This window comes from Microtus oregoni, unplaced genomic scaffold, assembly GCF_018167655.1.
Source record: "Microtus oregoni isolate MIOR12 unplaced genomic scaffold, Mior012 000019F_ref0000042, whole genome shotgun sequence".
NCBI lineage: Eukaryota > Metazoa > Chordata > Mammalia > Rodentia > Cricetidae > Microtus > Microtus oregoni.
The window spans coordinates 19,365,626-19,377,762 of NW_024543078.1; the positions used below are offsets into that span (position 1 = coordinate 19,365,626).

Consider the following 12,137-nt stretch of genomic DNA (forward strand, 5'->3'; position numbering starts at 1 on the left):
TTTAAAGATATCTTTCCTTACCTGTCTCACAATTTGATTAGGACATTTAATTAGTATCTGCATCGGCCACCAGTCATCATCAGCCATGCGGTCTAAAAACCACTGTAAAACAATAGAACATGATTTAATATCTACACAATACTTATTAAATGAAGCAAAACCCACATAAGGATATTTACTTGATGATTCCATGATTTTAACTGCTTATTAAATTATTACAAAATGTTAAATCTAAAATACTAAGGATGACTTCATTATAGGACTCCACAGATGTCAATTCATTATTGTACAAGAAGGCAATCTGAGGTACTTAAAGAAAAGGAATAGAAAGCAGCATGGAGAGAAAGTAACTGTAATAGATAAAAGGAGATTTAAGAGAAAAGTAAAATGTAGGCCTTGTCAGAACACAAATTCAAACTAACTGAACACACTTTGTTGCCAACAGAGAAAACTAATCACGAAAAATGTAATGCTGAAAGTAAAGAAACTGCTGAATTCTGATTAAAGAAAGAAACTGAATTATGATTAGAGATTTTTACGTTCCCATCTGTTAGACACATATACTGAATATTAATTATTAAAGATATGAAGCCTTTAATTCCAGCACTCAAGTGGTAGATGACAGTGGATCTCTATGCTTGAGGACACCCTGGTCTGCAGAGCTAGTTCCAGGGCAGCTAGGACTACACAGAGAAACCCTGTCTAGAAAAACCAAAACCAACCAAAAACAAAAGATATGATTTCTGAGTTTGATGTGTAAACATATCTGCTAAAAGAAGACATCAAAGAAGAGCTTTGGAATGTAAAGTTACTCTTTGTGGAAGTTGGGTAGCAGGCAAAGCAACCTTTCATTTTGAATTTTCCCCATATTTTACTTAAAATGTTTTTTTTTTTTGAAATTTGATGATCAGGTTGTCTTTTGTACTAATAAAAGCTAAAACTACAGAGGATATAAGAAAGCAAAAGTCTTCAACTAATTTCATCTTATATGCACTATGCCACTATATCGCATATCTAAAAAAGAACCAAACCTTGCGTTTCTAGGAAGGTTTATACTTTTTTGGTTGTTAACAGAAGATTATATTATTTATTTTTATTATATTCCATAAGCATTAGGTTTTTTTGCCAGCATGTATGTCTGTGTGAAGGTGTCAGATCTTGTAATTACAGACAGGAGCTACTGTATGGGTGCTGGGATTTGAACCCAGGTCCTCCAGAAAAGGAGTTGGTGCTCTCTACCTGATGAGCCATCTCTCCCAGGCCCCAAAGATTATATTAAGATGGCACTTCAGTGCTATTAGTAAATTATCTCCAGGAACACAGTTTTCATACAATGGTGAGGAAATAAGAGTGGGCATAACTTGATCTACCAGGACACATATGGGGTTTTTGTGTGTATACTACCATTCTGCATGTATGTGTGTATGCTGTGTTTGCAGAGATGTGGGAGTCAGATGGGCTAAGGAGGAGGTTCTTTCCTTCCATCTTGATGTGGTTTCTTGGGATTGAAATCAGGTCCTGAGGCTTGTGCAGCAAGTGCCATTAGCCATCTTGCTAGCTCCTAAATATGTTATTTTATATTAAAATTCAAAGTAGTTAAGGGCTCAGTGTGGTGGGAAGCAACTATAATTCCAGGATTCAGGAAATGAAGAGAAGATGATTGCCTTTAGTTCAAAGCCAGCAAAAGATACACAAAAGAACATAAATCAACCAATCAATCAAATAAACAAAAAAGCAAGTTAAGTGAGGGATAGAAAAAAAAATGTAATGGTTTCTGCTCAAGTGAGCAAAGTTCTGGTTATAGAAAAAATAAATTCTAGGGGAGCTACATACAGTAGAGATAATGGGTTATTAACACTGAATTGTATACTTGAACTTGCTGAAAGCATACCTAAAGTATTTTCATTCATACATAACACAAATATTATCTACATGGTCATCAATTTATTAATTTGATTGTGGTAAATATTTTACAATGTACATATGTATCATAAACCATTGTATTTTACATCTTAATTGTGTACACTTTGTATTTATCAATTATACTTCCAAGATAGGGGATACAAATTGAATTAAGACCAAAAAGGGTAAAAAGACTATCTGGGGATGAGAGTTTAGCTCAGAACATCTGTATAGCATGTTAGGCTCAGAATTCAAAACACAATCATCAGCCAGGCATGGTGGTGTATATCTATAGCCCCAGTACAGCGAAGGCAGAAAAAGAGAGGCAGTCTTGTGATGTAACTCATGTAAACGCTGAACTCACCAGATAGATTAGATAGATAGATAGATAGATAGATAAAGATAGATAGGGTGCAGGCCGGATTTAACTCATGATTATTGTCCTGTTTTTCCCAGCTGTGTGCTGGGATTACTGTTGTGCACAATCACGCCCAGAATAAAATTATCTTTATATTTATGCAACACTAAAGGGAAAATCAAAGACTATAAAAATGAATTAATACTCAGTCTTTATAACAGATTTGAAATATAAGCTATAACTTTCTAAGGGACAAATATTAGGAACAACTTACAAGGAGCACTCAAGATTCACAACAGATAAAAACAAGTTTCCTGCATCATCTCAATTAAAAATAAAAAGAACAAAAAAGAAATTTCCTTATCAAGAGATTTTTAAACTGTGCAATGTTTGTTGTCATCTTACCTCACAGGCTGCTTGACTATTATTAAACTGTTTGGTCAGTAGTTCAATCCACTGAAGCATTGTTGGCTAAAAAAGAAAAAGAAAAAAGCCAAGATTTTAACCAATGATAATAAATGCCAAACATAATTTAAAATGTAATGGACATAAAAATCCATAGAACAAAAACACATACCTTCTCTTTTGAATGAATAAATGTCTCTAAAACAAAAGAAGTACTTAACTGTAAAAAAAAAAAATTCAATTAAGCAAGACAGTCAATTACTGCAAAGCAATAAATCTAACAAAGTTGTCTTAAGTTTATCATCACCTTTGCTGTCATTAGGGACACAGCTTTAGGATCTGGTAATGTACTTGGAATACAACTGCACAGCTGCCACATGAACCTGGAATTTAAAAAATGTGTTACTTAAATTCTTACAGAAGACTTTCTTTAGAAATAGAAAAAAAGAAGACAAAATTTATCCAAACTTACCCAAAGTAAGTGTGTTCAAAAATGTTTTTGTCTTGTAAAAATTGCATGTTATCATGCCAAATCCACTGGAGGAAAAAAAAGTTAGCATTTATCAGAAAGCAGTTTATTAAATGTATTTTAATATTTTAATTTAATAACAAGAAACAATATAATCCAAAAACCCACAAAGGTAACAAACAAAAAATATGGATTTAAAATTCATGTTGACTTTCTAGGGTTTGAGAGGTAGCTCAGCCATTAACAACATTTGTTGTTCTTTTGAGGAACCTGGTGGCTGATAATCATTCATAAATCCAGTTCTGGTAAAGCCAATGCTTCCTGACCTCCATAGGCACCAGGTACACACACGGTACATACATAAATAAAATGCAGGCAAAATACAGACATAAAAATATTTTAAAAAATCTTAGGGTGGTTCCTAAACCTAACCCCCTTTAAAAAATTTTTTTATTCTATTTTGTTTGTGTGTATACTCATGCATATATGTACACCATTTGTGTCCTTCTTGCTCATGGATGCCAATAGAGGGTGTTGAAAGCCAAATCCAGATCCTCTGTAAGAACAACAAGTGTGTTTTGTTTTGTTTTTTAGTTTCTCAAGACAGGGTTTCTCTGTGTAATTGCCATTGCTGTCCTGGTACTCACTTTGTGGACTGGGCTGGCCTTAAACTCACAGTAAAAAGTGTTCTTAACCACTAAGCCATTGCTCTAGCCCCAAAACCTGCCCTTTAAAAAGCTGTTATTTGTTTGACCATGTCAGTGATCACAGGTTTTTAACATTATTTATAAGGACTTAGAAGTATGAGCTCTGAAATCTTGTTTAAAGAGCAAATACATAAAAGTAAGAAAACATACGTCATGCCACATTTTGACAAAGCTAGGTTTTCAGAGCAAGCAATGGCCAGGCGGTAGTAGCAAATGACTTTAATCCCAGCACTTGGGAGGCAAAGACATGTTCCAAAGCTACAGAGAAATCCTGTCTCAAAAAAAGAGCAAGCAGGGGCTGGAGAGATGGCTCAGTGGTTAAGAGCATTGCCTGCTCTTCCAAAGGTCCTGAGTTCAATTCCCAGCAACCACATGGTGGCTCACAACCATCTGTAAAGAGGTGTGGCGCCCTCTTCTGGCCTTCAGGCATATACACAGACAGAATAGTGTATACATAATAAATAAATAAATAAATAAATAAATAAATAAATAAGAGGAAGTAATGTTTAAATTTGACAGTAACAGGGTAGTGATGGCATATGTCTTTAATCCCAGTACTCGGGAGGCAAAGGCAGGCAGATTTCTGTGAGCTGAAGGCCAGTTCCAGGACAGCCAGAGCTACACAGAAAAACCCTGTGGTAAAATTTAGACATTAAGAACAAACAAACAACTATTTCTGATATGAAGCCAAGTAGAACAATGCTGCTATTTTTGCATACCCTTATTTCTTAGAAACTCTAAGAATGCTTCCAGCCTTTGTCAGACAGCTCCACACTAACAGTATATTTTGGTGGTAGCAGCCTTGTGCATCCTATACATGTGCTTTACCACTGAGCTCATGCCCTCAGCTTCACAAAATTATATAAAACAAACTTCTGTTTGATATATGATTCTCTTACTAGCTGTCTTTTTTAGCCATGTGCTTCTATAAGTATCTTGAAACTAAAGATGGCATGCTCATTTTCTTTTCTGGTTTTAATATTTTAGACAGGATCTGAAACTGTAGTAAGCCTTAGAATCACAGCAATCCTCTCACATCCTCCTTAGTGTTGGTATTACAGGCTTATAGCACCGTATTTAGTGGGTAGGCTCAGTCTGAACTGACAGTGTCATTAATTCTCCACTATTCAACTATCTCTAACCGCCTTCCTAGCCTGTTTTCTTAGGGCTCTTGTTCAGGTTTGCTCAGTGAATACCTAGTACTTCATAGGCTTTGAGCATCTCTAGACCCTACAATGCTAAGGAGTCTACAAAGCTAAAGAGTCATGACATACCTGTCTTATTAAAAGACTTAACAGCAACAAAGTCCCATTTCAAATTTCTTTCTAGATCCATTTTTATTTCTAGTTATCTACAAAGAGCCAGGCTCTCTGTCATAACTCTATGCTCTGGACATAAGCCTAGTATGTCTCCTAGATCCAAAATAGTCAGTGCTTGTATTTCTGCTTCATAACTCAGTCACCTTATTTCCTTGATGGTCCTTTTTGTACTTCATCAGTAAACCATGTTTAACTCTATGCTTCAATATTAAAACTGCATTTTTCAAAACTTCCCTAATAGTTTTTATAAATAATTACTTAATCTCAAGTTCAAGATTCTTCCTCAACTCACTAAACATCACAGCAATATGTCTTCTTTCAGCTACTAAATATACCAATAAACAATGTTTTGCTTAAGAAAATTTGAGGGGCTGGAGTGTGTGTTATGAGTGTGAGTGTGTGTATGTATGTATGTGTAAGTACGTTTGGAGGCAGTGTGTACGTACAAGTACAGATACCTTCAGAGTCCACAAGAAGGTGTTGGAACCCATGGAGTTTCAGTTACTAGCTGTAGCTCCTTGTCAAGGATGGTGGATCGTTGGCAAGAGCAGCAAGCAGTCTTAACTGCTGAGCCATTTCTTCTAGCACCTCATATATACTTTTTCATTCAATCATAAGTCAGTATAGCCTTGACATTTTTGTAAATATAAGATCTAACTGGGATTGTAGATATTAATGTTGCACTGCTTGTTTTCATATCGAAGTGTCTATTGCATAAACACCTAACACAAATTTAAACTGTTGCTAAAAACCAAATTAATTTTTACCTCTAGTAACTCTGATGAAACATCAAATTTGTATTCTCTGCCATTTTCTTCCTCTGGTTCCATGCGTTTGTAAAACAGCATATATGCACTATGTGTCTTTATGAAGCAAAAGGAAAACATTTTAATTTTTAACAAATTATAATTTAGAATTAGATAATATGCAGCATTAAATTATTCCATATGAAAAAAGATGATCACCTTCTCAAAGGAGAAATCCATAAATTTATCTGTAACCGAATCATAGGTTTTTGTCTGTGAAAAAAAAAATCACTTAGAAAGATTTATACATACATTATTTTGTAAACACTTATGTAATACTTCAAAGTAAGCTTGCAAATAACTTTAAAATAACAATGAATTCATATAAATCCTATGTACATGGGATGGGGATATAATTCAGTGCTAGAGAACTTGTTTAACATGTACAAGGCCCTCTTAATAACCAGTAACACACATACACACACACAATAACAAAACCATTCACCTGGAAGTACAGATACAACGCAGTATTAAAGCAGTTGCCTAGCACATACAAAGTCATGGTTTGATCCACCACAGCCATCCAAAAACAGGTCCATGAACTGCACAAATTTAGCTGGCATATCCTAACATGATTGTACACGTCTTTTAAGATGTTGAATACCACAAAACTGTCATGAAGAATGTTGTTGTAACAACAATAAAACAAAACAAGTGAAAACATAGCAAGAAGACAGGTAGTATGGGCCTATTTTTTCTGAATATGTTAAATGGAAATAAGTACAAAATATAATTATGGATATGATAGCCAAAAATATTTTTGATTAAAAAATACCTTTTCTCCTTTGTATCTCTTCTTTTAATATTAGTCAAAGTGTTAAGAATGCTGACCCTGACATTGTTTTCTCTGAACATTTCCCCATTCCCTGTTTTCATGGCTGTTTGCAGATGTCCGCCGCTGACACAAATTCAAAAGGGCTCAGAAGATGACTTTGTCATCTCTGCCTTCCTTCTTGCAGATACCAAGATTGCCACTGCTTGCCTGCTATATAATTTCTCAAAACCAAATAATATGACCCTCAAACTTAATTTTTTTTCAAAATACTTTGAAAATCAAGTTTGAGCCTCAAAGCTATAACTTTCTGAATATGAAATAGACATGCAGTATATACATAAAGTATATACATGTCGGTATATACATGAAAAAGATGTTAAACAAAGATATCAGAAGAGAAATAATTGGTTTATATCTCAAGTGCTGGGATTAAAGGCGTGCGCCACCACTGCCTGGTTTATAGTCTGGAAAATCTTACACACGGAAGTTTATTTCCAATAATTTGAAATAATTGTTTCTTCACTGCCCAGCAACCCTGGCACTTGAGAGGCAGAGGAGGGTAGATCTCCGTGAGTTCGAGACCAGCCTGGTCAGGCTCCAAAGCTACACAAAGAAACCCTGTCTCGAAAAAAAATCTAAAAAAAAAAAAACCCAAACAACCAACAAAAACAAAGAAACCAAAAGATTTTCCAGATTATGTCAGTAAAGGGTAAATTCTTTTCGCTCTAATACCATGGACTTTTTGAATACCTGGTATGTTTAATCTAATTATTCTACCACTGTAATTCAATTTCTGGCTTATGATTTAATCTTATCATCTTACCTTCTTTATAAAACTATGGTTGAAGGCAGAAATAATAAATTTAAATATTTCTTAGTATCTGATATATATACAGCAAACACATAACAAATAAATCTTTTTTCTTAATATTTATTTATTTATTATGTATACACTATTCTGTCTGTGTGCATGTATGCAGCCAGAAGAGGGCACCAGACCTCTTTACAGATGGTTGTGAGCCACCATGTGGTTTCTGGGAATTGAACTCAGGACCTTTGGAAGAGCAGGCAATGCTCTCAACCACTGAGCCATCTCTCCAGCCCACAAATAAATCTTAGATTGAATTAAAGCAGGTATAATGATGTAAAGTGAGTCTGCTACTTCATTTTGTAACTGCAAATTCATAAACCAGTTACAATTACTAAATCAAACTTACCGTCATCTCACCACCAAAGCATTCAGAGGCAAGTTGAGCAGAATCAAAAGGTTTTACCTCAGCATCATTAAAAAGATACCTACAACAGAACACATGTAACTGTACTAGAATCTCTGCATAGTGTCTACTCCTTAAAAAAAAAAGACTTAGATGTATTAGTCATATTATTAGATGAGGTAAATTCTAATAAATTCTTATTTTTATATATCTAGTCTAGAAATTGGGATTTGCCTCACATATGTGAGGTACCGAGTTCCATCCTTACCACACACATGCTAGAATATACAATCTGGACCGGGAGGTGGTGGCGCACGCCTTTAATCCCAGCACTTGGGAGGCAGAGGCAGGCAGATCTCTGTGAGTTCGAGGACAGCCTGGTCTACAAGAGCTAGTTCCAGGACATCCATTAAAGCTACAGAGAAACCTTGTCTTGAAGAAAAAAAAAAATATATATATATATGGATATTAGCAAAAAATAAAGAAGGCATGCTTAGAATTTAACACCTAAAACAATTAGATAGGAAAGATTAAGAAATATGATAAAACACTAAGATACAGACATCATTTTAAAATATATGAACAAAATAACTCAATAAACTCAAGGAAAAATAATCAAGTGAACAAAAAACTACATGGGAGAGGTTGGAGGGAGAAAAACAAAAGGGTGGAAATGATACTATTTTTTTTTATTTCTATAAAAAAAAAAAAGGACACTTTCGGCCACGATGTCTCAGAGAATCAGAAACAAGAGCAAAATGCAACTATTCTACTAACTGCCTGGAGATTGTATTAGTGGCTACACATTCTGTTCAAAGCAGTTTTAAGGAATTAGAAGAGGACCTAAGCACACATACAGTCCCTATGCATGGGATGCTTCCTAAAGACAGCTAAAATCTAAAAAGCAGTCACTATGTGACTGACACTAACTTGATAAAACAAAACACGTGGAAGGAACAAGGTAGGTGAACAGAATGGAGAGCAGTCCAAGAACCTTTGTAATCTCTAAATAGAAGGCACTCAATAAAGAGCACCTCGAAAAATGAACAAAGGAAGGTGCAGATTCGCTGGGTACAATTTGTCTGACTCATGCTCTAAGACTGTTACTATCCAGCTCATTTTCCAAAGGAAGGCATTCATCAAATTCTCAAAATATAAGGCCCATACATAAATTTAAGAACTGATATATACTTTTTGAAATTTACCTACAATGAAAAAATTTTTTTTTCTGGGCCACGAAGATGGCACAACAGGTACAGGTACTTGCTGCCAAGTATGACAACCTGAATTGGGTCCTTGGAACCAACATGGGGAAATGAGAGAACCAACTTTTAAAAGCTGTTCTCAGACCGCTATGCATCCACCTATCAATGTGCCTACCAAAACATACAAGACACATATACAAGGACAAAATGTTAAAAGAAAGTACTACCATAAACATATGTACTTTAAAGCAGGGAGAAATTTTTTCTAAACTAAAGGAAAAAACATTTAAGACTTACCACTTATTGTTTCTATAAGCATGTGGATTGACTATGTCTCTGATGAAACTATAGTAATGCCCACCATCTGCTGTTCCTGTATGAACGGTCACTCCAATTAAGTCATACTCATAGCTTTCCGTGTCTTTGGAATGGTCGTTAACTTCTTTAAAACCTAATTTACATAAAATGGAAGTTATTATAAAAACACACAACAATGTCATTTTAAAATTACTTCTTACAAGGTATTATGTATAGAAAAAAGCATAAAAACTTTATATATAAAATAGGCATATTAAAAACTACTTGCAAGGCCACAGCCTATTATTGCTTCAAGGAACATACTATACAATTAACTTTTGAAAAATGTGATATGTAAACTATGTGTTTAACTTAACTAGTCCTTTAAAATAGTATGCCTGCTTTTTGAAATTTTTTAATTTTATAAACAGAAAAAAAAACAACAACAAAATCCCAAGACCTAAAAAGAGCTCAATCTTTTAGTCTCCTGCCACTGTATTGATACATATTAGGAACTTGGTGTCAACAGAAATAAAGGCATCACTCTAATCTAAACAATTTTAAAGTCAAAAGGTAACAGAAGATACTAAGCAAAAAGATGACAGTTGATCTGAGAAGTCTAGAGATCTATATCTACCTCGCCCCCCCCACACACAAAAGAAAAACTAAATATAGGAGCAAAGCAGAGAATATTTGCTTCAGTGCATAGCCTAAATCAGAAAGCAAACTGCAGTAAAGAGAAACTGGCCACAGTGTTAAATCAGTGGCGGAGAAGCCTTACTATGCTCATGTAGGCAATGCTAAGACTGGCAATAGGTACAACACATCACCCAAGTCCTAAAAACCTCCTTTATAAATAAATGATCTCTCCATGCGTGTAAAAAAACATCACATGAAAATACAAAGAAGCAGGGCTGAGATGAAGTCTCACTGTGATTTTCAAAACAGTCTGATTAAAAAAAATAGGATGTGTATAACAATGACTACTTTGTTGGCATTTTCAAATGTATTACTATGTGACCCACTTACTGGAACTTATAAACATACAAATCTTAATGAAAGTTATGTCCCTAACTTTTTATTTCTTTATACCTGTAATTGTATTCTCCTCTCCTATCTCTGAAGAATTAGTAAGTTCCCTTGAAGAAATAGACTATAACTCACGGTTTACATTTTTCATTTCTCATTCTGAGAGGCTAAATGTTTACTGTATATTCATTAAAATGCTAGGCACTGGAGTTAAAGATTAAACTGGATTCTCTTTCCAAAAGTTAGGATGGTATACTGATTTCTTAAATTAAATTTTAAATATAAAATTGCCCTACCCATTATTATGTAACAAGGAACTTGGTAGTACATATGTAAGAGGCTTCTTCCTTCTTATAACATGCCCTAAAAAGCCATGTAGTAGGATGGATGATGTCCTTAGTTCCAGGACTTGGGAAAGACAGAGGCAGGTAGATCTCTGTGAGTTTGAGACCAATCTCAGCTAGACAGAAATTTCCCAAAGAGCAGGGGTTACATAATGAGATGCTGTCTCAAAAAAACAAAAACCCAAAAAGCCTTATGGCTATTGAGGCATATATCATTAAGCTTGAAATAGTGTGGTGGTTTTCTACTTGTGAAAAAAAAAAGACACTGCTACTTAATTCACTAAAAATCCCAATTTTCTACTTCAACATTTAAAACAAATTACTCTGATAAACATAAAGTTTTCAACCAATTATTTTTGGACCTACTCTTTCCTAAGAGTTTTTCCTTGTGGAGACTTTAACATATAAATTCAAATTTCTCTTAACTACTGTTGAAGTTAAAACTCAGTCTTCCATGATTCCTCACCCCTCTCTAGTTAAAATATGTGGGGAAGCCAACATTTCAGGTTCTGTCATTATCTTATTACTGCTGCTTTAAGAATAGTCTATACTACAAAGAGATAATAATTCATTTATTCATCCAATTATGGGGTTATATTGGTTGAATGCTAGCATCTACAAAGGCCTATGTTCAATTCTCTGCACACACACAAAAAAGTTAATTAAGTTCATAAATTCCACCTATCTGTTGGTACTTTTTCATCTAAGATCCCAACTCATTGTAGTTGACAAGAATTGCATCCCCTTAGATAAGTCATTGTCCTTTCATCCAAACAGCTTTCTGTTTTAAAACTTCTCTGATTAAAACCCTAATGTCCAGTTGAGCATGGTGGCACATGCCTTTAATCCCAGCACTTAGAAGACAGAACTCCAAGGACAGCAAAGTCTACAGACTGAATTTGAGGCCAGCCTGGTCTACAGAGTTCCAGAACAGCTCTAGGACACAGGGAAACTGTCTTTAAAAACAAAACAAACAAAAAACAATCTAATGGCCATACAATAAATAATAAGCAAATAACAAAATTGTTAATATTGCCCAAAGCCAAAAATATTCTGCCTTTAGGCTGTCTCACTGACCATTATGCTACCCTTGTATTCAAGAATTTATCCGTTCTTCTCAATCTCTTACTCAACTCTGTATCTCTGTGTAAATACTACTTTCTCATGGAAGTCTTAATTCTTCAAGACCTTTGACACACTGATAGCATATGGTAATATATTACAATTTCAGGTTTGATATAAGACTTACCACCTAGACCTCAGTTTTCCTAGGGCATAAACAGTGACTGGGAAAAAAATGCCTAGAA

At 34.7% G+C, this 12,137-nt stretch overlaps 1 protein-coding gene across 1 annotated transcript in view; it reads right to left on the minus strand.

The window, feature by feature from the left end:
- Positions 1 to 12,137, minus strand: part of Usp34 (ubiquitin specific peptidase 34) — a 186,090-nt gene that overhangs the window by 37,147 nt on the left and 136,806 nt on the right. Inside the window, exons 50-58 of the mRNA XM_041668910.1 lie at positions 9,458 to 9,611; positions 7,959 to 8,037; positions 6,126 to 6,179; positions 5,928 to 6,023; positions 3,138 to 3,202; positions 2,973 to 3,048; positions 2,838 to 2,885; positions 2,666 to 2,731; positions 22 to 102 (exon numbers count right to left, since the gene is read on the minus strand). Of these exons, the coding sequence (XP_041524844.1) occupies positions 22 to 102; positions 2,666 to 2,731; positions 2,838 to 2,885; positions 2,973 to 3,048; positions 3,138 to 3,202; positions 5,928 to 6,023; positions 6,126 to 6,179; positions 7,959 to 8,037; positions 9,458 to 9,611 (719 nt within the window). The remainder of the gene's footprint in view (positions 1 to 21; positions 103 to 2,665; positions 2,732 to 2,837; positions 2,886 to 2,972; positions 3,049 to 3,137; positions 3,203 to 5,927; positions 6,024 to 6,125; positions 6,180 to 7,958; positions 8,038 to 9,457; positions 9,612 to 12,137) is intronic.